Here is a 25,015-nt window from a genome sequence, read left to right as displayed (position 1 = left end):
TTCTGCTCCCCCATGTGATTGGCGTTTGGGTTCACTTTTCAAGAGGTTGAAGGGGGAAACATATAGCAGAGGCTCTAAATCCAAGCGAACCAGGATCCTGGCCCTGGCTCTGCCCTTTTCTAGCTCTGTGACCTTGGACAAGTCAACTTTGGGAGACTTGGTGCCCTCATTTTTAAAGCAGAGTTTATATACTCCCCTTATACAGTGAGGAGTAAAAAAAGATAATGGATAAACCCTCTGGCTTATTGAATTCATTTATTATTGTTTTCTTTAACCTTGCTATAGGATAAAGACTCTTGCATTCATTCTTCAGCTTCTCAGAGTGTAGCCTCCACACCTTGTCTTAAGAATTCTTTAGGAATTCCTGTCGTGGTGCAGTGGAAACAAATCTGACTAGAAACTATGAGGTTGCAGGTTCGATCCCTGGCCTTGCTCAGTGGGTTAAGGATCCGGCATTGCTGTGAGCTATGGTGTAGGTCACAGACATGGCTTGGATCTGGCATTGCTGTGGCTCTGGTTTAGGCCAGCAGCTACAGCTCCGATTAACCCCTAGCCTGGGAACCTCCATATGCTGTGGGTTCGGCCCTAAAAGGACAAAAGACAAAAAAAAAAAAAAAAAAAATTGTAAGAAGTCACCAGTGACCTCCTCAGTGTCGTACACGGTGGGCATATTTATAACTGTCCTCCTCCTCCCTGTCTCCTCCAATATCATTCCCTCTGCCTCCTGCTCTCCAGCTTTTGACACAACCATTTTCCTCTAATACTTTGCTCTGCTTTTGCACACTGTGACTCTGCAATCATTTAGGCCTTGTGCAATGAAAAATGAAGAAAATAACAAGTTAGCTTTTTCGTAATTTTCTAACTCCTTCATTATAAAGGAATTCCAGAGCATTCTGTTTTCAGCCGTCTCATTACCCTTTCTTTTGATGGCCTCGCTGTTTCACTCACTGCTTCCTATTTGCATGACTCTTTTGCCTTATTTTCCGCAATGATTTTTTTCTCTTGGACACTCTGCATCCCTAATTACAACCATTTGTGGAGAAGTTCGGCCAGGGCTCATTACATCTAAACTCATTTACCCCCATCAAACAGAACAAAACCAAACAATCATCCTTTTGGGGGATAACAGGACTTGGTTCATGATGGGAAGGAGGTGATATTGGGATGAAGGACAGATACTAGACAGAGATTCTAGGACAGTGATGGCGACCTATAAAGTTTATAAAGGACACAAGAAGAAAGTCTGTCTAGGACATTAATAATTTCAGTGGTCAAGAACAAGACCTGGAGAGGGGCTGACTTGAAACCCAGATACCAAACAACAGGCTTAGAATTCCCTAACCCCACAGATCTGGGCACACCACAGATCTCAGATCTGAAGGTATTTGTCTTAGTATTTGGAAGGCTTTTATGTCATTTTTATATGCCTGATGTCTCTCTCTCTCTCTCTTTTTTTTTTTTTTTTGGTATCATTATCCTCTCTTGATAAGGGCTTGAAACCTTGGAGTTACCTCTCTGACTATACTTAGTGTTCGGTAGCCACTCAGGATTAAGGTCAGCTATTTCACCCCTGCAGGGTGACCTTCCAGCCTCTATAGTTCATTCCTGTGTCCCCACCCCATCTCAGGATGGCGTGGTCTCTTGCCTGGAATATTTTTGTTAGCTTATTACATTAGTTTCCCGTTACTGTATAACAATTTGCTACAATCTGAACACAACCCACATGTAACATCTCACAGTTCTGTGGGCCAGGCATCCAGACCTCTTAGATGGGTTTACCGCTAAGGGTCTTATCTAGCTGCAGTTAAGGGGCATGCTATACCGTGCTCTCAGATGGAAGCTTGACTGGGGAAGAATCCACTTCCAGGCTCATTCAGATTTTTTGCAGACTTAACTTCCTTTTGACTATGGAACTGAGGGCCCTGGATTCCTGCTGGCCCTTTGGCTTGTGACTTCCCTTAGCTCTAGCTCGTAGAGGCCTCCCATAGTTTCCTGCCTCACAACTTCCCCAGCATGGCCATTTACTTCTTCAAGCCAGTGAGGAGGAGTCTGTGTAGAGGAATGTGGCCGTGGTAATGATATTCATCACCTTTGCCTTATTCCATTGTTTAGATGCAAATCATAGTTCCCACGTGAGAGAAAGGGATTAGACAAAAACGTGAATGGCAGGAGGCAGGGACAGTGGAGGGAATCGTGAGAAAGGCTCTCCACTGTTTTGTATTTCACATGTCTGTGAGAATAATCCTTCTAGGTTTAAGTGTATTACTTACTAGAAAAGTAACTAAGGAATGAGAATGGACTGGGAATGTGAACATGCATTTATTTAGGTAATCTCACTGCTCACCAGCATAGCAGAAAATCAATAGATACCATCTAAAGTAATTGAGCCTGAGCAGAGTAGTATAGACTTATTATTTAGTGGTTTTGGAAGTAAAGCCATAAGAACTGAAAATAGAAATGGTTAAAGAGTTGTTCCCAACAACTATACAGATATTGAATCATTATGTTGTACACTTGCAAGTAATATAATGTTGTATGTCAATTGTATCTCAGTTAAAAATAAATGTATGGAGAAATGATTCCAAAATCTCAAAAAAAGTGTTGCTTCTGCAGAGTAAGACTTGCCATTAGAAAGGTACAAACAGGAAACTGTTGGTTTCACTTTAAATCCTTTTTGTATTTATAGCCATGTGCATATATCATGATGATGACACAAAGTATTAAAACATAATCATTCTGTGTTAGGCTTGATTTGATCTCATAACCTTTATTGAAATTTTTTCCAATGACTTGTCTTGATTTTTATTTGTTTCTTAATAAGCAGGGGTTATCTGAGCATGCTGAAATATGTATAAGATTTTATCCTCAATATTTAAACACATGTTTGAAAAAAATACATAGAAAATTTAACCTTGGGGTTTGAGGACTTTTATTTCAACTTCCAGGCATATATATGCATCTCATCTACGACATGCCTAATAAATGATTACAAATTCAACATCTGCTAAAATAGTTGATCAACTCTGACAGTGTCTACTACCACAAGAACAGCTCCTATCGTATAAGCTTTAAGTCCTGCTTGTGTAGAGTCTCACGGGCATGCATTTCTTAAGTATCTATAAAGTTCTAGGCACTCTAATATCCAGAATAGATATGGATAAATAAGAAACTAACCTGTTTTTTCACTGCTTTGAACTAAAATATTTGCCCTCTAATGTTTGTCAGTCTGTCCTCTCTCTCCTCTCCGGACACACATAGCAGATTATAGTGACTTTAAATTTAGGAATTGCAGCCAGGGAAATGTGTCCCAACCCTACCTCTGCTATAACTGATTTTGTGAACTTGAACAGTTGACTATGAGAAGGAGAGAATAATATCTTATTCTCTGGGCTAAAATGAAGTGATATCATTTAGCAGTGTGCTTGTACGTAGTGGCTTTAGATGTTAGAGTCTCTTCGGTAGTAATGACAATATATGACGATTTGATCTTTTATCCTTCGAAGACAATGGTCATGGTTTCCCTAAGGCTTAACATCCTCAGTTTCTCATCAGCCATGGTTTCCAGGTCCTTCATGTTATTGGTTACTCTCCTGTGTATATTTTCCAGTTTGCCAATGAATCTCTGCCTCAGCTGCAGACAGTATTCCACTTTGTAATTTGACTAGAGCCAAATTGAGCAGAAATATTTTCTCCTTTGGTGTAAATTTTCTGCTTCTGTCAATGCAAAGAGTAAAAGAGATTTCTTTGGGAGACTCATTCCACCGAGACAGAAGTTTGAAAAACCCTAAAGTCATCCCTCCGTGGATTGCTCTCTAGTTGAATTTCTGATCTCATCCTGAGCTTGTTATTCTAATTGAATCCTGGCGTAAAAAGACACCATCTTGCTATGTAGTGTTACAAATTTCTGAAATTCATGTAGGTTTTTTATTCAACACATTCCTCAAGCCTATCAGTGTTTGTCAGTGAAGAACATGAGAAGAAAACCACCTAAATTATTGGCCAATAGCTTCAGAATGAGGCTAAGGACAGAACTTGGGAGTAGTTTAAGAATGCTTGAGACAAGTATACTTTATTGAGCATTAGAAACATAAACATAAGGATTTGTCCCCAAAATATTATGCAGAATGATACAATATCCATTAGAAGGCTTCCAAACATGTGCTGATTGTAAATTTCTTTTTACCACTGGTTGATAATAGCACCAATCACGTTATAGTTTATAATAAATACATAGAAGTATTTCTTAAGAAGAAGTCAAAATTTTCGTTAATTCAGTTGAGTAGACTTCCAGTGTGTGGAAATTGACAGATATAACAGAGGGTTGTTTTATTTTTTAAATAAAGTCACATTAGCTATAATGAAGACTGTTACATGTAGAATCAGCTTGGTTTATTCAGGTGAATTAGGAACTTAATTCTGAAGACTTCTAATTCTTTCACGTAAATTCCAAAGATTCCTGAATAGCATATGAGAGGCCTCTCGTGTTGATGAATTGTGACATTCCCTAACTCAGTTGTTCTCAACCATAGGCAGGAGACATTTGGCAATCTCTGGAGACATGTTTTATTGTTAACTACTGTGAAGATGCTTCTAGTGGGTGGAACCAGGGTTGCTGCTAAACTTCCTACAATGCCCGACATGCTCCCTATAGCAAAAACTTAATCTAACACAGAATAGCAGTAGTGCTGAGGTTGAGAACACTGGGCTAACTCAGTGAGTCCAAAGATTTTGGGAGCTGTGATGGGTCTTTGTTCCCTACTGTTGCCCTCATTTCCCTTCCTGCTTCTCTCAGCCCCTTCCTGTTACTCTCTTAAGTTCTAATTCTTTCCCATCATTTTTGCTCTTAAAATTACTTACTTTTTCATCCTTCAAAAAATGTAATACCGAGTGCCTTTTTAACAAGATGCAAAGTATAGGAAATATTCACAGCATGGCACACTGAGTGATAATTAGTTACATTCTGGGATTTTACAAAACCAAGGCTCAAACCATTCGCAGTTAAGGAGAGTCTTTCCAATGTGTTTGGAAGAATTTGGGGGAAATTAATATAGTTAAAATTACTCAGGTCAACTCTTAGGCTGAAACAGCAGTTGGTCAACAGATGTGCTTAACTTAGTTAATTGATGAGATACCATGGTTAACCCTCAGTAATTTATCTGACATATATACAAAATATTGAGAGATTTAATGCAAAATAGTGGTTCAGGGGACATTCTTTGTACTACCCTGTTGTACCTCTACTGCTTTGTACACAGTAGATTCTCAAAGGAGGGCTGATTAATAGTGGAAACAGCTGTGTGGTCCAGGCATAAACTATTGACTGGAATACCAGAGCATCTCTGAATAATGCGTTTGTGATTCATGCCTTCTCTGATTTCCCTGTGGAGGCAATGCTGAGTGAGTCTTGGAAGACAGAAGGTCTTTCATTTGTCCCATGTCGGGATCCTTATCCAGAGTGCTTGATCATAATATTTTTAGAGTAAATCTTACATGTATCTCCCTATTTTTTATCACAGTACTTTTCTAGCTAAATATGTAGCAAGACTTATATAATTCCATTTTATTAATATCACTTCAAGAACTGGAGGTTTCCTTGGATCTTTTCTCCATTCTTTTATTTCTCAGAAAAGTTAATATTTAAATAATGTGTCATTGTAACTAGTTAAATAAGTAAAATGCCTTAAAATTTCTTGCCTTCTCAAGATTTTTCCTGAGCATTTATTGTTTTTTAAAAACAATAAATTCTTTATGTTAATAAAAAATTAAAACCTGTTTTTGGCTCTAGGATTGAATACAACCTCAAAACATGTAAAATAATTAAAACACAGCTGTACCAAGTTTTATAAATAAATACAACCTAATTATGAATTAATTACAAATTCCAAGGGTATAAGAACATAGAATTGAGAAAGAATAATTTTCTTTAAGGGAGGGGGGGTTGGAGGTGAGTTTTTAAGTTGAACTTGGCATTGACAAAAAAGATGGTAGTTCTTAAAACGTTTCCTTTTTTTTCAAAACTATTTCATTTTGATTATTTTTGAAGTGATATAAATGGAGGGAAAAAAGAGTATAATATGGCCCTATTAACCCATTACCTGGATTCAATCATTATCAAATGGTGCTATTCTTGCCCCAGCTCTCGTTGTTGCTGTTGATGTGGGCATTTTTAATTCCAGACTTCATATATTTCTGCTCTTACATGTTTGACTAAGTACAGATTTCTAAAAACATGGACATTTTAATTCATTCAGTAATTCATTACCAAAAATGACACAATTACTAATATTGTTTTGGTATCGTCAAACCTGTGCTATATTCAAATGCTACTGTGTTTCAATCCATTATGCAATGTGGGAGAGAAGGGAGAAAGTCCTTGTTGCCCCAACATAAAACTCTACTGTATATATCTGTAATGCACTCCTGATATTTTGTTTTCACTTCAGTATCTGGCACTTTGGTGAACTTAACACATGTGAAATAAATGATGGCATCTAGGGGCAATCATAGTTACCTAAAATATTCCTTGGATAGGTCTGCCATGAACTCTGCTTGAAAACCATTGTCATGTAATTTTGTTCATGTCTGTAACTTTCCTTCATTATAGATTAAACTATTATTATTGATATGTGTTCAGTAGGCACACAGGCTCCTCAACCTGGTATACAACTGAGGATTTATAGATGGCAAAGCAAAATATGTTTTAATAAAGCATAATGCCTAGAACACTTATCTAGTTAAACCTTTGCATGAAGCTGTCTAATTTTACTACGAAGAAACTAACTCAAGTCAGAAACAAATATCTGCTTCTTCCCACAGTACAGTGTTGGCCTTTTAAGATACAGAAATGATCACAGTGTATTACAATGAGGCAAGATTTTAGTAGCTTCAGAATGAAATCTTGGACTGTAAAGGAGACCAGTTGTTTTGGAAATAATGTTATCTTTTAAAACAAGTGTGATTCCAAAATGATTAGTTTTTGAAATTGGTACTTAAGTCATTATTAAGTGTATCTGTCACAAGTGCAAGTGGTCGTTGCAAATATCTATTTTCATTTACAGTATATCAACCACCCCATGGCTCCAGAAACTGTGACCATAGTAGAGTCAATGACAGGATTATTTGAGGGCTCCGCGGAGATGTCTTCCGACCTGTACTCGCTTGCTTCAGTTATATACAATATTCATCCACATAACTTTCCTGCAAGGAGCAGAGCGGAAGACCAGCCTTCAGTAGTTGGTAAGTCCATTTTTGTTGTTGTTGTTGTTGTTCCATGAAGTGTAAACCATCGGTACTAGCAAGCGCAGATAGGAACCTTAGCTGGGAGTTCAACCCAATTATTAATGGTCCATGGGCTGGAGTCAGATTTTTTTCTTCTTTAACTGTCAGATAACCTCGTGCAGCAAATGGAAATGCCACACAGGCAGGAGCTGGCCCCTCCTAACCCAGCTGACCTTCCTCCGAGAGAAAGTAGCACCCTAGAGTCTCTAGCCAAGCTGCATAGACAATCAGTTATTACAGTTGCCAAAGCAGGTGTGATGGGAAGGGATTAACATATCTTCAAATCATTTACAGGCCTCACACTCTCCGCAGCTTTTGACTAATAGGTTTTCAGATGTCACGGAAGGTAAATAGGTCAGAAAGTTACAACTCTAGTGCATGGGGTGATAAACAGGTGTAGGTGACCCCGATGACGTGGTGATGTCATTAGTGTGTGCACTTGCTCTTTAGGGTCAGTGGATCTTATTGTTTCTAGAAGGAGAATGTCATATATAGCAAATTAAAACTACTTGGTTAGAAGACATAGATCTAAATTGTCTCTCTGGTTTTTCTAAAATGCTGAGTGAGAAAAATTTTTTGCTTGTTGCTTTTCTCTGATTTGGTATTTGTTCCATTCCAAATTACAAGTGTTATTTTTTTATTAGTCAAAATTATCACATTGCACTCAATATATATTTATTTTATTTACTGATCTATTTTTCCTGAGCAAAGAAGCCTGGGGCAACACTAAAAATTAAGACACCTATGACTTCTGATCAGATATTTCCTCAAATACTTTGGCTTAAATGCTAATTAACATTGTTGGATGTGCAAGTTCTAAATAAGCAAAAAACAAAACAAAACATTAAACATTAAAAAAAATCCTTGTCCAGACATATTTATATGGCAGTTATATAAGCATGCTTATTTTAAATCGTTAATGGGTGTAGCAAATGTATGGTGAATTTTTCTTCCAAAAAACACTTATTTCTGTGATTTTCATATTGTAACATGGGATTGACCTAGAATATTTCACTTTGATATTATTGCCCAGTGTCTTTTCAGAAAAAAAGATTCCTAGCCTGTCTTTTTAAGATAGTTATATTTTTTCAAAACACGAATCTCATGTTCTGGGATAGTGTATGACAACTAGTAAAACTACATTTTGAGCACAGAATGTTTAGAAATATTGTCGGGTTTATCCAATGTATTTATTATTTTATATGTGCCTTTCATATAAAGGCTTACATGGAGGGTTAATGAATAATGGGAAATTGGGTTTAAAATTTCACTGTGTGAGCAAAAGCGGTCTTGATCGTGAGGCCCAAACACCTCTTTAATTCTCTGAAAAACTAATTTCAAATAGGAACTACGAGGAGTCAGTATATCGCTGACATTGCTGCTGAACAGCTGTCTTACGTTATCAGGAGACTGGTACCTTTCACTGAGCACATGATTAGTGTATCTGCTTTCACCATCATGGGAGAAGGACCACCAACGGCTCTCAGCGTGAGGACACGTGAGCAAGGTAAGAATGCCTTCCTTTGAAATAAGTACCTGTAAATACTGCTCTTGTATGTTGTAATATTTTCATTCGTATTAATTCTTCATTCTTCTTCTCAAGTGCCAAGCTCCATTCAAGTTATAAACTATAAAAATATTAGCTCTTCATCTATTTTGTTATTTTGGGATCCTCCAGAATATCCCAATGGAAAAATAACTCATTATACAATTTATGCAATGGAACTGGATACAAACAGAGCATTCCAGATGACTACTGTAGATAACAGCTTTCTCATAACAGGTAGAATAAAGTTTTAACATTCCTACTCTGATGGAAAATATGCACCTCTCTATGCCTTAAACACTCTAGGACCCTTGTTGCATCATTGCAGATTTTGTTGTGCTTTGCTCCCATGGGTAGTGTGAAAAATACTTGCAGCAATAACTTGGTTAGATGTGTTTTTCTTTAATGATCTTTATCTGCAAAGAAATAAAGTCATCAGATCACAGGTATCCTAGGAATATATTTAACCCAGGGAATTTTATGCCTGGCTCCTCAAAATAACTCAGTACTGAAGGCTTGATTGACTGTGTCAATCAGCTGAAGTAACTGAGCCGGTGGGGTATTTGTGCCAAATCAACTATATTCCTTGCAGTGTGCCAAAAATTATTTTTTCAGCCTCAGAATATTGCCTTAATATTTTGGGGAAGAACTAAAACATCATAGACATGGAAATTCTCTCATTCCAAAGAAGGTTGAGAGATTGAGATGATAAGGAGGCTGACTTTTAGAGAACCCGTCTGCCAAATCAGCTGTTTTCCCTAGGCCTATGTTAAATGGCACGACTCCAAGAATGTTATTTTAAGGACTTAAAAAAAATTACCTGTTGTCCTTACAGGGTTAAAGAAATACACAAAATATAAAATGAGAGTGGCTGCCTCAACCAATGTTGGAGAAAGTTCTCTGTCGGAAGCGAATGACATCTTTGTGAGAACTCCCGAGGATGGTAAGCATGCCACATGCCGATTTGATAAAAGAAGCAAGTGGTGGTGTGTGTTTACTGCCATCGACCTCATGCTGCCTTTAGTGTCTGAAGCAATAAGCATGAGATAAATCCATGTTTTCAAAACTTTGTTGTCTTCCCCCAGAACCAGAATCATCACCTCGAGATGTTGAAGTTATTGATGTTTCGGCTCGTGAGATAAGTTTGAAGTGGTCACCACCTGAGAAACCCAATGGGATTATTGTTGCTTATGAAGTACTCTGTAAGAATACAGATACCTTAGTTACGAAGAACACCTCAACAACGAACATAACTTTAAGAGGCTTGAAACCTTACACCCGCTATAACATTTCAGTAAGATCGTACACCAGATTTGGACATGGCAGTCAGTTGTCTTCTTTACTGTCCGTTAGCACTTCTGAGACGGGTAAGCTTTTTCTTGTTTGATACATAAGAATGAAGTAAACGTGGCTGACTTGCTCTGTAAATTTTTAAACCCCCACTTCATATGAGGGAATTCTAAAATAAAAATTGGTTTTTTTTTCACATGAAGTACCTTGAGAAATCAAAGGTGCTTTCAGTGTACCTACAAATTTGAGGTTGAATAACTGCTTGCTTTCAAATTAGGTAAAAAACAGACACACACTCATAAGCATAGTTTCCTATACTATATACACTCTATTATATTTTCTCTGCATGCAGATACATCTCTAGATACAGATGTATCTAATTCATACATATATATGCATAGATGTGCATATGTATGTGCAGGTTACGTAGAAATATATCAATAGATGGATATATGTAGGTTTATATAGCTTATATGTGTATATGTAAATTCTGTACATATGTATACATACATGTGTGTATACACACACAATATATACATCCCTGAAGATATGTATATAGGCAGAGATGCAGAGTCTGAGCACAGAAAGGGCCTGCCTGGGGCAGCCTTTTAGAGGAGGTAGCCTTTGACCTGAATCTTAAGGAGTCAGGTGGAATGGGCATTAGAGAGGTTGTTGGGTGGCCTGTGAATGTATCCTGTATAAGAGAAATAATGCAAGCAAAGGATTACTTGTGTTTCACTGATGCAAGAGCGACTAGCACATTTGCTTGATCATCTTTGCGCATTGTTTATATTACGCTTATAATCATATATTGGAGCATCACTTTTAGGCCAATTCTATAGAGCATGCCTATAATCAAAAACTAAGTGTAAAGTTACTGTTTTATCCCTACATTTAAAAAAATAACTATTTATTGATTAGCTACTGGTTGAACCATGTGGAGTTGCTGTTTATAGATATCGTAATTGGCTAAATATCAGCAATTTCTTATGGTTCAGCCAATTACTATATGTGTCCTTGACTTTCAGGAATTAGGAATCTAGTAAAGCACTTTACCTTTGGGCAAAAGTATCCTCTTGAGACTGGTCACAGAAATTAATATAATGACATGACATAGAAGTGACCATAGAGGAAGACAATAGCTGTCATTCCAGGAATAAGTAATGAAATAGCACTTTTTATCATCATAAATTATCCCATTATAGTGCAATTTAATTGATGTTATATGCATTTGCATACTTCATTGCTTTTATAAATTTTGTACTTAAAACAAGTATTTTTGAGGAAAAAACCTACCTAGTTTTATTTTACATTGTGTTAAAGAAAGAAACTAGCACATTTTAAGTACTGACAACAAGTGTGTGAGCTCTTCTATTGGCCTGCACAAAAATTACCTTCTTAATCCTAGAATAAGCAATAAGGTATTATTTTCTTCATTCCAAATGAAGAACTGAGATCTGCTAGATTCATCCTTTCAACACATATTCAACAATAAAGCAGTTTCAACAAATATTTACAAATATTACATTCCCTGAGGCTCACTATGCCTGCCTAATTTACAATGTACCAACCCTTACCGGGCTATATGAGCTTTGTAAAAGAACATGATTTTCCACTCTCCTGTAGTTAATATCAATTACAGGGATTTTAATTGCTTAAGGTCACCCAGCTGGTAAATGGTGACGCTAAACTTGGAACCCAAGTCCATCTGACTGTAAAGCCCATTTCCATCCATAAAGCTGGTAAATTAAAAAATAGGTATCTAGGATCTTTGTGTTCATTGTTGCAGTCATAGTTTACAGTTGGGCTAGGCAAGCTAAGAAGAAAGCAAGCAAGGATTTGCAGGGTCCTGTTATGATGTTAAATAGTCACCGCGTTCATGGACGCTTATGCAGCATTTTACTGTGTAGTGGTCGCAGCATCAAGAACACCTAATTTAATGATTATCCATAAACCGTCTTTTTTGCTTGCTAATTTTTATATGCATGCAATCTTTTACTCAGTTTTGAAGAATAAAATTGTCATGTCATTATCTTAATTCTAAGGCAGGCATAGTGAGCCCAAGTGAAGGTAAGAATTTACCTGAAATCTAACTTAAAAGGAGAGTTTTAGTTTTGGAAAATATCTTAGAAAACGATCTTATTCCAAGGCTCACCAGTCCACCCATCTGGGTGGATATAATTGGGTCATTTTGACATTAAACTCCTTGGAAGCACAAGAGGCCTAACGGTAGAGCATAGGATTCACTGTCCATATGCCTAACTTCTAGCTCTCCTGTGCTATGTTAACGTATTCTTAAGATCTGGACATGCCCCATCTGGATAGACATGGCAGGCGATGGGACCTGTGTTAGCGATTTTCCAAGATCATGTTTGTTCTCATTGAGCCCCCAATTTTAGTTCTTTTGGCAAAAAGGGAAGCTAGAATTTTAAGAAGGGTCTCAAGGTATCATTTGAAGCAAGATGTGCTCAAGAGCAACAATCTGTTCCCAGGGCTCAATATTCATATTAAATACGATAAAAACAGCCTCTGCTCTTATTATAAAAAAAAAAACAAGATCCCCCTTTGAATATTGTTTCATGCAAAATTGTTAGTTTCATGCTAACTCAGAAATATGTTAATGATGCTAATTACAAGTAGGAGTAAAGGATTCGTTTAGATGTTTTGTCTGGATTGGGGAATTAGAGTTGACTAATGCTTGGAATTAAAATACTCTTATGTTAAAGCAGGAAAGATCAATATGAGATTGATCTCACGTTTGTGTGTGCCTGTGTGTGTGTGTGAATTGAGTGTTTTGTGTGTTTATGCGTGTTATGTGTGTTTTGTGTGTTTGTGTGTTTTAAGCATAGAATGTGCAGGGGACAAACTTTCTTGAATGAATTTGTATTTTCTTATGCCTGGGGCACAATAATTATGCAAAGAACTTTAAGTTCCCATGCAAATTACCCTTAGATGAGATACATATATTTTTTTCTTTCCCTTTTAAGATACATCTTTTTTTACATCAAGCCATTAACCAAATGCCTTGAATAAGTCTGATTTGAGGCAAAAACCACTAATGGCTAGCAGCTTAGATGAGGGTCAAAATTTGGTGTAGGACTGTATAAATTTATTCATATTAATAAATGGCATGTCTTACTTTCTTGACGTAACATGAAAACTATGTAGGCCAAAGAATAATCTTTTGGCATACTCAAGGTAACTTCCCACTTTGTATTTCAGGATCATCATGAAGTAAATTATTTTTTACTTTTAGTTTCTAATAGGGCCAGCTTACTTCAACTGATATGACAATTACTTTTTATTCATTAGTAGTCTATTTTACATGATTCTTCTGCGATTGGAAACAACAAGCTCTTTCGTAAAACTTTAAGGGCAGCACTGCTGTCCAAAATCACCAAGCCATTAATTCTGCCTTACTTTATTCCTCCACCACTGGTTATCTCCTAAGGATAAATGAACAAAAATGGAAAGGATATCAGCCTGGGGTCAGGGGTGCATATTTATATTCTGACTACGAGTGGTAGGCAGGTAACTCCAGAGGTACAACTTGGCAAATCCCGATGAAAGTTTTTCAAAATTAGAAATTCTACTGACATAAAATTCAAGCATGGCATTATTTATTCCTTTTTTCCTTGCCATTAAAGAGCTAGTCAGTATAATCTTATTTTCCTTAGCTGTGAATTTCTTCTTTTTCAAAATGTGTATCATTTTGAACATAGTTTTCATTCACTGAACAGATTTTTGTGGCTTCCACATCACGTGCTACCAGGCTACCACTGAACTAGGCACTTCAGTGACAGAAGTAAATCAGACAAAATGTCTATCTTTCTGGAACTTAACAATCTACAAGGATCACAGAAAATAAACCAACAAGTAAATAATATGTATGGTTTGGGGTACTAGTAAGTTACTTGAAGTAAAAAGTATCAGGGAAAGAAGAGAGTGTGGCACAATAGTGCGCAGACTGTTTTAAATAGAAGACTGAGAAAAGGCCTCTTGGAGGAGGTTATTTTTGCCTGGAGATATTAATAATGTGTGAGAGCTAATTAGATGGGGATAAAGAAGCAAAGTGTTCCAAAAGGAAGAGTAGCAGTTACCAAGTTCCTGAGGTGGGAAGGCACTTTGTGTGTTTGGGGAAGAGCTGAGCATTTCTGTCGTTTGAGCAGTATGGGCTATGGGGGTAGAATTAGCCCTTGAAGAGGGAGCGAGACAGGCAGAGGGGACCATGCAGATTCTTGGGTGCCATACTAAGAAGCTTGGTGTTTAATTTTAATGTGAGGCTATTGGAGACTTATAAGACAGAAACATGATATGATTTGTAATTTTAGAAGATTGCTATTGAATATGTTGGATTTGGGAATAAAGAGGGAAAATCAAGATTAATTAAGTTTTTGGTCTGAGTATATTGATGGATGATGTGCCATTTACTGAGTTGAAGAAGTCTATAGAAGAGATCAGTTTAAAGAAAACTCAAGAATTCATGTTTTAAACATGTTTGCAATATCCAAGTGTCTGTCATGAAGGCAGTTGGGCATGTAAGTTTAAAACTCAGGGAAAAGATTCAGGGTTGGATATGCAATTTAGAGGCATCATATATCTGGTATTCAAAGTCAGGGGATGGGGTAAAGTCGAGTCAGAGTGAGTATAGACAGAATGCAAAGGAGCATACAACTGTCCTTGGGTACTGTGGCATGTACGCTTTGGGACGTCAGAGAGGAGCCAGTCAAGGTCTAAGCAGGAGTGGCTGGTGAAGTAGGAGGAAAGTCAGGAGAAGATCATGTCTTAGAAGACAAGTTAACAAATACTTTAAAGTAGAAGCAATTTGCTGCTGACAGTCAAGTAAGATGCACAATTGATTAGAGGTTTGGCTGGATGGAGGTCATTGATGACTCCTTGACGGTAGGTTTCATGTTTAATAACGCAGAAAGGGCCTCCCTGAAGTGGGACTACGCATGATAGGCAAGAAGGTGAAGCAAATGAGTAAAGGCAGATTTCGAGGACTGTTGGTATAAAGTGGAGGACAGAATGGGGTGAGAGTGGGTGTGTGTTCACCTGCACACAATGTGTACAATGATAGATATAATTTAGTGAAGAGAGAAAAAATTAAAAATACAACGTCGAGGAAAGAACCTCAAGTCTAAAATCTGACTGGGTAGGTAGAATGAAATCTAGTGCAGAAGTAGAGGCCCAAGTTTTAGGAAGGAGTAGGGGGAGAAGGTAGTTGAAGAAAGGTGGTAGGAAGATAAGTCCTCTTGTGTGTTTTTATTGTCTCAGGGGAATAAGAAGCAAGTTTACCAGCTTTGAATAAGAAGGGGGAGGGGACATTGGATATTTGTGGAGAGAGAAGATGGTGAAAACAGACATAACAGAAAAGAAAACTGAATCATCTAAAATAGGTACAGACTGCCAAGCAATGAGAAAGATTGATTTGAGATTTGAGGTTATAAACTAAAGCGAGGCTAGTCAGAATGGAGTGGCATTTCATGCAGACATTTTCAGCTGTTACACTGCAGATTTTTTTACTCAGTTTTTAACTGAAGTTGGAATTTTCCCAGAAAAGTAAGATAGAAAATGGAGTTGATGGAGATTACCAGGGAGTGACTTTAGTGATAAACTGTGAGTTCTGACCTGAGTAAGGAGGGAGATGAGGGCAAAGGGAGGTTATGGACGGTGATATTTGATGAGGATCAAAGACTCGTTGAATTGGCAGTACAAGGGTCAGTGAGCTGGAAAGAGAGGTGTTGCCGCAGAGAAGTAATACTGGCCGTGCTGGTAATGACAAGGCCTCAGGTGTGGCCATGAAAGCTAGTGGTTAAAGTAAGGTGGAAGGGAAATTACTGGCATTGCAGAGGTGAAGGAATACAGAGTCCCGATCATTTCCATCAATGCCGGCACCTCTAAGAGTGTAGGAAGGAAGGCAGTCATCCAGGTGATAAAATTCTTAAGATGCGTGAAGAAGTGGCAGAGTGCCGCTAGAGGATTATCTTAAGGAGAGGTGGCACCTAGATGTTCTCAGAAAGGAGAGAGAAGAAAAGTGGGTATGGCAAAGAAAAGCATAAAGGTAGCTGCTTGACTTCCAGGCCCTATGGCTGTAGGGATGACGAGAGAAAAACCCCAAGAGGGCTAAGTTGCCCTGTTCTCAAGTAAGTCCAAGATTTCACTCAGAGCCACTTTAAGAAAGTATTCAGAGTAGCTGTTGAGGCGCAGCTTAGAAAGACATTAGAGAAGATTTTGAGTGTTGAGGAATAGCAGAATTATATTGCTATGTCAAGCGATGTATTGAATTACAATTCTCCCCAAAGTGTTAGAAATATCTGCATTCTTATGCCATGTCTTTCTGTTAAGTCTGCCATAGACACAGTACACTCTGTAACAGATAACAATGGGGCAGAGGGACCACTGTTTCCATCTTTTTAAAGCATCTGAATTTTCTCTACTAAATTAATGGGCAGCATTTTTTATATCCTTTGTATTTAGAATACCAATAAAAAGGTTGATTCTCTCTTTTGAAAGGAAAGACCTTGTAGCAGGACTCTATAATGACAATAATACATACATGTTTAGCTTATATTATTGAGCCCCTGAATCAGCCATTATTGTTACTGTTCTATGAAGGCAATTTCAAACTACTATCTTTCTAGCTGTGGTCTTTCATCTCCAACAAATAGTTTTTTTCTAAAAGCGCATTGTTGACAGGTTCATCTGTTGAGGTTGTGCTGATGACTTTCTCTCTGTTGTTGATAGTTTGAATGTCCTTAGTTTGCTCTTGTTACTTTCGGAGGGTATAGAATTCCAGTGGTTTCTCAGTTGATGTCACTCTTCTCTGCAGGATGAACTGTTTTCTTCCTGGTGCTTCTAAGATCTTCTCTTCTTTGCTATTCTGTACTTTCACAATGATGTGTCTATAGGTGATTTTTTTTAATTGTTTGAGATTTTTTCATTCCTTGTTCTGAAGCTTGATATATTTCACCACTTTGGATCAGTCTCAGTCATTACCCCTTCAAATATTTAGGCTTCATTTTCTCTATTATCTTGGACCCTCTCAGCATATCTTTTATGTTCCAAACTGCCATTTTATACTTTCTGCATTTTCTTTCTGTGAGCTACTTTTTGATAATTTATCCAACTATCATCTTTTCCACTAAAATTTTCACTATTTCTACCTAACCTACTTTTTTATAAACCGAGAGTATTTTAATTTAAGGTTTTTTTCTTCTATTGTAGAAGTCCTTTTTGGTTGTCTTTCAAGCCTGCTTGGTTATTTATATTACAATCAGTTTTATTTATTTTTCTCTAAAGAATTTTTTGTTCATATTTTAGAATGTTCAATTTCTTGAACTAAATTATATCACATATAATTTTTATTATATATTGTATATAAACATAAAAATAATATGTATACTATAATATGTAAACCTATACATTCTTTGAAAATTTCAATATCTAAAGTCTTTTAAAGTTTGCTTTGTGTGTGTGTGTGTGTGTGTGTGTGTGTATTTTTCCTTTTCCTTTGCTGCAAGGCTTTAATTATTGGTGCCTGATTTGTTTGTGTATTTTGTGATTTTTATCAGTGAGTTCATATTTCTTAAAACTTTATCTATGGGTACTTTATGTGGCCTTAGTTGAAGTTGAGTTTCTTTAGGGAGAATGTGTGTTTGCTTCTGCTAACTAAGAACTACAGCTGGCAGCTCAGTATTACAGATTCATTTTAACTTATGTTCAGAAGTAGAGATTCTTTTCAGGCTATATGGGTACCATGGATTTAATCTTGCAGTTCCAAAAATGTATCACTTTTCCTTCTGTCCACTCTTCATCAAGAGGAATGGCAAGAAGAGAACAGTTACTTTTCAGTCCTCTTTTGCAGGGAGGGTTCTCTTCTCCTTCCTGTTGCCTAACAGTGACTGCAGTACATTGCACAAGCCTAGGAGTTAGCACTCCTTCTTGGCACTCTGCAAAAGAAGCCAAGGGGCCTCTGGAGCTGACCCATATCATGACCCTGGTTAAAACTGCATTCTTTTGGAGTTCCAACTCTTTATGCAGGGGTATCCTTTATACTTCTAGTGGCCCAAGGTTTTATCTTATTTTTCTGGTATTCCACACAACTGTTAATACAGAAAGTCAAAGTCACTAGAATTGAGCAGTACCCTCCAAGGCAGAGCTGGCTCTGGTACCAGCTTCCATCACAGGATTCCTGTTTTTACTTTGATTTTTCTATGTTTGTTCCAAAATTTTGCCAGCATTGGATTCCCACATGTAGTATTAGTATTAGAATACATTGAGGGAACCTTTTAGTGCCGTCACATTCCCTGTAATAAGAACATCAGTAGATACAGAAAGCTAGTGTTTTAGTTATTGATATCCTGTATCCTCAAGACTCTGTTTTATTGCCAGGTCATTATATGCAGCCTCATATCTAGGAGAAGATTCTTGCCTTGTCATAGACCTTGCTGTGTATAAAAATTAACCTATTAACCAGTTATATATTATTAATGAAAGACAGAATCAATTTTTTAGTGGTTTTCAGTCCTCTTTCTTATACAGTTAGCCCTTTGTGTCTGCATGGCTAACAGATCCACAGAATCAGTCAATCGTGGATTGAAAATATTCAAAAAAATTGCACAAAATTTCAAAAAGCAAAACTTTAATGTGCTTGCTGCTTGCTGGTAGACACTATTTACATAGCATTTACACTGTGTTAGGGTCATAAGTAATCTAGAGATAAGGTGTACAAGAGGATGTCCGTATGTTATATGCAAATACTATGCCATTTCATATAAGGGACTTGGGCATTGCCTGATTTTGGCATCCACGGAGGGGTGGGGGGTGGGGATCCTGGAACCAGTTCCCTGCAGATACCAAGGAACCACTGTACCTACATGTTCTGCAATGTAAGACAATTTAATATAGTCCAAGTATTTTAATAAAAAATATCATCCTATAAACATTTGATGGAGTTGCATGAATTTTCTTTGAGATGAAATTTTCTTATATAGTGATAAATGCTATAATTTACATACATTTTATTGCATTTAGGTTGTTGTTATAATCACACCCTGCTGAATGTTCATATATACATATCCTAGTCCACTGGGGTGAAAACTTCAGCTGAATACATTACTGGGGCAGAATTATTTAATGCACGTATATTTTTGTTTTTTTCAGCGCCTGATAGTGCACCAGAAAATATTACTTACAGAAATATTTCCTCTGGAGAGATTGAGCTATCATTTCTTCCCCCAAATAGTCCCAATGGAATTATTCAAAAATATACAATTTATCTCAAGAAAAGTGATGGAAATGAGGAAAGAACTATAAATACAAGCTCTTTGACCCAGAGCATTAAAGGTAAAAAGTATATAACTTTGGATATTTACGTTTACATTGACAGAGTGATTATGAAATATTAGCTTGTTATGTCATAAATAGTAACTGTGATTAGTTTTATATGGAGTATGACAGTTCCAGCTTTTTGGTTAAATAAGCTAGCAGCTTATTGCAGGTCACATGAAAGAATAAGTCATTTTTTTCCCACATTTTTCTGTAACACTTTGTGTTCATAATAGGATTTTCTCTTCCAAGAACTACATTTTCATTTACTTTTTACTTTTGGAGGATTGTTAAGAGACATGTCATAGCTTGCTTCTTGCATAAAATTAAAGAATATTTTGTAAGTCTTATCAACTTTATTCCTCTTTAGGACTGAAGAAGTATACCCAATACATGATAGAGGTGTCTGCTAGCACACTCAGTGGTGAAGGAGTTCGGAGTTTACCTATAAGTGTGCTAACTGAGGAAGATGGTAAATATAGCTGCGAATAAGTGATATATTTCGAATCCATCGTTTTTTAAAAATATACGTCTATAGACTGAATGTATGATGTAAGAATTCTCCTAGCCTTGGGTAGAACTTACATGCTGCAAGAGCATTATACAGCGATTCCACTGTCACAGTGTAAGAGGAGCTTGAAAAGTCAGATTTATGTTCAGTAAAATCAGGTATTAAATACTTTTAAAAAAATCCTGAAGTCAACTATGCTCTGTGAAAAACCAATTATATATATATATTTTGTCTTTTTGTCATTCTAGGGCTGCATCCACAGCATATGGAAGTTCCCAGGCTGGGGGTTGAATTGGAACTGCAGCTGCCGCCTATACCACAGCCACAGCAACACCAGATCCGAGCTGAGTCTGCCACCTACACCACAGCTCACAACAATGCTGGATCCTTAACACACTGAGCAAGGCCAGGGGTCAAACCCATGTCCTCATGGATGCTAGTCGGATTCGTTGCCGCTGCACCATGGCGGGAACTCCGAAAACCAGTAATGTTTTTTTGCATGAGAATTTTCACAGCTAAAATTTTGGTTTGAATAGTGTGAACATCAATCAACGTATGTTACGACTGTGTCTTTCAACTTTAACATTCATGAGAATAGACATTTACATAAGTTTTGTAGTAGATTTTATTATGTCAAACTGCAACATTTTTTATTGTTAATTAGGATTAGCTTGCTAATGAGTTCAGGCTGTTTTCCAGGTTTTCCTACATAATTTGCCAAGATGATATTCCTAAATGCGAACAACCTTCGTATTGAATGTTTAAGAACATTTTCCTAATTTGAAAAAAATCAATTTTACTACTGAGACCACTTACAATGCCACCTTACCCAGTAATAGGTGTATGTCATCCTAAGAAAATTACTTTTGAGGGATATATTTGGGCTTTGGATTTGCATTTTAGGTTTTATACATCGTATATTTTAAGAATGTTATTTTTTTTTTCTGTAAAAGAAAGCCCCATTTCCATGAGGGCTTTGGATGTATCATGTGCTTGTAGGATATCTTTTTTCACCCTCTCTTTCAAGTTTTCCCATCTTCACAGTACGCGAATCCTAGGGATGTTCTAGTAATTCACCAGGACAAAATGTATATTATGTACTTCCAGAAGAAGGAAGGCTTTTCTTTGTGTTTTTCTTACTCTACTTTTTTACTTTATTACCACAAGAAAAACCGTCTTTGGAGTCCTCTTTCCCCATTTCAGGTCCCTCTCTATTTTCCTCTCTGCTAAGTTACTTCACCAGGGCATCCTGATAGGTGTGCTGCCAGGGTCAGGAGCTGGTAGAACTTAGGTCCTACCCCAGGTTCTAGAAACGTAGAACTGATTGCCCCACTCCTAAGCCTTCTCATGGGTTAGCCCTTCCTTAGTTATTGCCTCTACTTTCTATGCTTGTTTCTTCATCAAAATTTATCTGTCCAAATCTTCATTTTCTGTAGTTAGCTTCTTCTTGCTCTCACAGTGAAAATTAACCAGATAAATAAATGTTCCCAATGGACAATGGTTAAAGGCTGTGGAAGAAGAGTAACTTTCCTTTCTATCTTAGATTATGTCTAAGAAAGACGTATAATTGTTTTAGCAACACCCTTCTAGACATAGTACCCACTTTTTTATTTCTAATCTAATGAAATTGTTCCTGTGGTAAGAATTGGACGTCTTATCTGAAGGAAATTAGACCAGTAATGAACGTATATTTTGAGCATGTGAATTTCTTTTTTACCACTCAATCAGTAGTTTCAGATTATACTATGCATCCAAATTACCTGGGTGGCCCAGGCATGGATCTAATTGTTAAGAAACAGGGTTAAGCACAAGACCCCCTTATATAAAAATACAGCAAATCTAGAATGAATAAAGGCCTAAGAAACTTTGCTTTATTAGGTATTAGGAAGTCTTTGCCTTCATGGAGCCTAAAGGTAAAAAGAAGAGATCTAAATTTGACAAATGTGTAGGACACATACTTTTTATAAATCTAATTACTGTAATAAGTATTCGCCAGGACAAAAGGGGAACTGTAGTCCTCTGAGGCCTCCAGAAAACTTCAGCTGAAGAAGTTATATCTCAGTTGTGACCTGAAGGAAGATAAATGGAAAGCTCATGCCAGGCAGCAGGAGGAAGGGCCTTATAATGTCCCTTTTCATATGTCCTCATGTGCTCTGTCATGACGATTGGATAGGTTGCAAAAGATACTGTGTTTATTCTAATTTTTCCAATTTCATTTTTAAAAATTCATACAAATTTTATTTTAGCAAATGTTAAAATGATTTAAACTTAGCATGCTATAGTAGATGTGCAGTGTTTGTTAATTTATAAATTTTATTGAAGTATAGTTGACTTACACTGTTGTATTAGTTCCAGGTGTACAGAGAAGTGAATCAGTTACACACACACACACACATACTATTCTTTTTTCCTATGTAGTTATTATAAACTATTGAGTAAATTTCCCTGTGTGGTGTTCTATTTAAAAAGGCGTGTTCAAAATAGACTTTAAAACAAAGAAAATCATAGGAAACAAAGAAGGACACTACATAATGATCAAAGGATCAATCAAAGAAGAAGATGTAGCAATTGTAAATATATATGCACCTAACATAGGAGCACTTCAATATATAAGGCAACTGCTGATAGCCGTAGAAGGAGAAATCAACAACAACACAATAATAGTGGGGGACTTTAACACCCCACTTCCATCAAGAGACAGATCATCCAGACAGAGAATCAACAAGGAAACTAAGCCTTAGGTGACACCCTAGACCAGATACTGATAATTATAGAACCTTCCATCCCAAAGCAGCAGAAGATAACATTCTTCTCAAGTGCTTGTGGAACATTCTTTAGGATTGATCACATCTTGGGTCGCAGATCAAGCTTTGGTAAATTTTAAAAAGTTGAAATCATCCCATGCATTTTTCTCTGACCACAATGCTACAAGACTAGAAATAAATTATAAGGAAAAAACCAGAAAAAAACCCAAACTCCTAGAAGGTAAACAATATGCTAACAAACAACCAATGGATCAGTGAAGAAATCAAAGAGGAAATCAAAAGATACTGAAAGAAAAATGGCAACAAAGATACAAAAACCCAAAACCTCTGGTACACAGCAAAAGCATTTCTGAGAGGGAAGTTTATAGTAATACAGAAAAGAAGAAAAATCTCACAACCTAACCTTACATTTGAAACAACTAGGAGAAGAATAGAAAAAACCCAAAATTAGCAGAAGGAAATAAATCATAAAGATCAGAGCAGAAATAAATGAAATAGAGACAAAGAAAACAATAGAGAAGATCAAAGAAACCAAAAGTTGGTTCTTTGAAAAAATCAACAAAATTGATAAACCCTTAGTGAGACTGATCAAGAAAAAAAGTGAGAAGGCTCAAATCAATAAAATTAGAAATGAAAAAGGAGAAATTACAACTGACTCCACAGAATACAAAGGACCATATATAGTCTCAAATACAAGAGACTACTATTAGCAACTATATGCCAGTAAAATGGACAACACGGAAGAAATGGACAGATTCTACCAAGACTGAACCAGGAGGAAAGTGAGAATTTTAACAGACAAATACAAGTACCAAAATTGAAAATGTTATTAAAAATCTTCCAAAAAACAAAAATCCAGAACCTGAAGGCTACACAGGTGAATTATTTCAAACATTCAGAAAAACCTAACACCTATTCTTCTGAAACTCTTTCAAAAAATAGCAGAGGAAGGAATACTCCTTAGCTCATTCTATGAGGTCACCATCACCATGATAGCAAAACCAGACAAGGATACCACCAAAAAAGAAAATTACAGAACAACATCACTGATGAACATAGATGCAAAAATCCTCAACGAAAAACTAGCTAACCAAATCCAAATGTAGATTAAAAGGATCTTACAGCATGATCAAGTGGGATTTATCCCCAGGATTCGAGGATTCTTCAATATCTGCAAATCAATCAATGTGATACACCACATCAACAAACTGAAAAATAAAAACCGTATGATCATCTCAGTAGGTGTAGAAAAGGCTTTTGACAAAATTCCACACCCATTTCTGATAAGAACTCTCTAGAGAGTGGACATAGAGGGAACCTATGTCAACATAAAAAAAAAAACCATAAATGAAAAATGGTGTTCCCATCATGGCTCAGTGGTTAACAAATCTGACTAGGAACCATGAGGTTGCAGGTTTGATCGCTGGCCTTGCTCAGTGGGTTAAGGATCCAGCATTGCTGTGAGCTGTGGTGTAGGTTGCAGATGCAGCTTGGATCCTGTGTTGCTGTGGCTCTGGATCCTGTAGGCTAGTGGCTACAGCTCCAATTAGACCCTTAGCCTGGGAACCTCCATATGCTGCAGGTGTGGCCCTAGAAAAGACAAAAAAAAAAAAAAAAGGAAAAAAAGAAAAAACACACATATCCTTCTCAATGGTGAAAAATTGAAAATATTTCTACTAAGATCAGGAACAAGACAAAGATGTCCACTTTCACCACTGTTATTCAACATAGTTTTGGAAGTCCTACTAGCAATGATAATCAGAGAAGAAAAAGAAATAAAAGGAATCCAAATTAGAAAAAGAAGAAATAAAACTATCATTGTTTGCAGATGACATGGTGCTGTTCCTAGAAAATCCTAAAGACAGCACCATAAAATTGTTAGTACTTGTCAATGAATTTGGCCAAGTTACATGCTACAAAATTAATACACAGAAATCAATTGCATTTCTATATACTAACAATGAAAGAGCAGAAAAAGAAATCACAGAAACCATCCCATTTACCATCACATCAAAAAGAATAAAATAACTAGGAATAAACCTACCTAAAGAAACAAAAGACCTATACTCTGAAAACTATAAGACATTGATGAAAGAAATCAATGATGACATGAACAGATGGAAAGATATACATGCTCTTGGATTGGAAGAATCAATATTGTCAAAATGACTATACTACCCAAGGCAATATACAGATTAACTGCAATCCTTATCAAATTACCAAGGACATTCTTCATAGAACTAGAACAGACTATTTTAAAATTTGTTTGGAAACACAAGAGACTGAATAACCAAA

General features: G+C 36.8%; 1 protein-coding gene across 4 annotated transcripts in view; it reads left to right on the top strand.

Moving 5' to 3' along the window:
* Positions 1-25,015, top strand: part of PTPRQ (protein tyrosine phosphatase receptor type Q) — a 224,236-nt gene that overhangs the window by 24,733 nt on the left and 174,488 nt on the right. For all 4 annotated transcript variants that reach the window (XR_014804594.1, XM_084957734.1, XM_021093069.2 and 1 more), the window contains 7 exons: positions 7,059-7,236; positions 8,624-8,785; positions 8,882-9,061; positions 9,660-9,767; positions 9,910-10,191; positions 19,280-19,462; positions 19,815-19,916. Coding sequence is in view for 3 of the 4 variants with exons in the window: in XM_084957734.1 (XP_084813860.1) it covers positions 7,059-7,236; positions 8,624-8,785; positions 8,882-9,061; positions 9,660-9,767; positions 9,910-10,191; positions 19,280-19,462; positions 19,815-19,916 (1,195 nt within the window). In the remaining variant the exon portion in view is untranslated. The remainder of the gene's footprint in view (positions 1-7,058; positions 7,237-8,623; positions 8,786-8,881; positions 9,062-9,659; positions 9,768-9,909; positions 10,192-19,279; positions 19,463-19,814; positions 19,917-25,015) is intronic.

This window comes from Sus scrofa, chromosome 5 (genome assembly GCF_054392235.1).
Source record: "Sus scrofa isolate SSC_HxYL_T2T_F1_AM1 chromosome 5, Sscrofa_HxYL_maternal_Yorkshire_Landrace_v2.0, whole genome shotgun sequence".
NCBI classification, from domain to species: domain Eukaryota; kingdom Metazoa; phylum Chordata; class Mammalia; order Artiodactyla; family Suidae; genus Sus; species Sus scrofa.
Note: the sequence above shows the minus strand (reverse complement) of the source record. Positions and strands in the feature narration are given on the sequence as shown.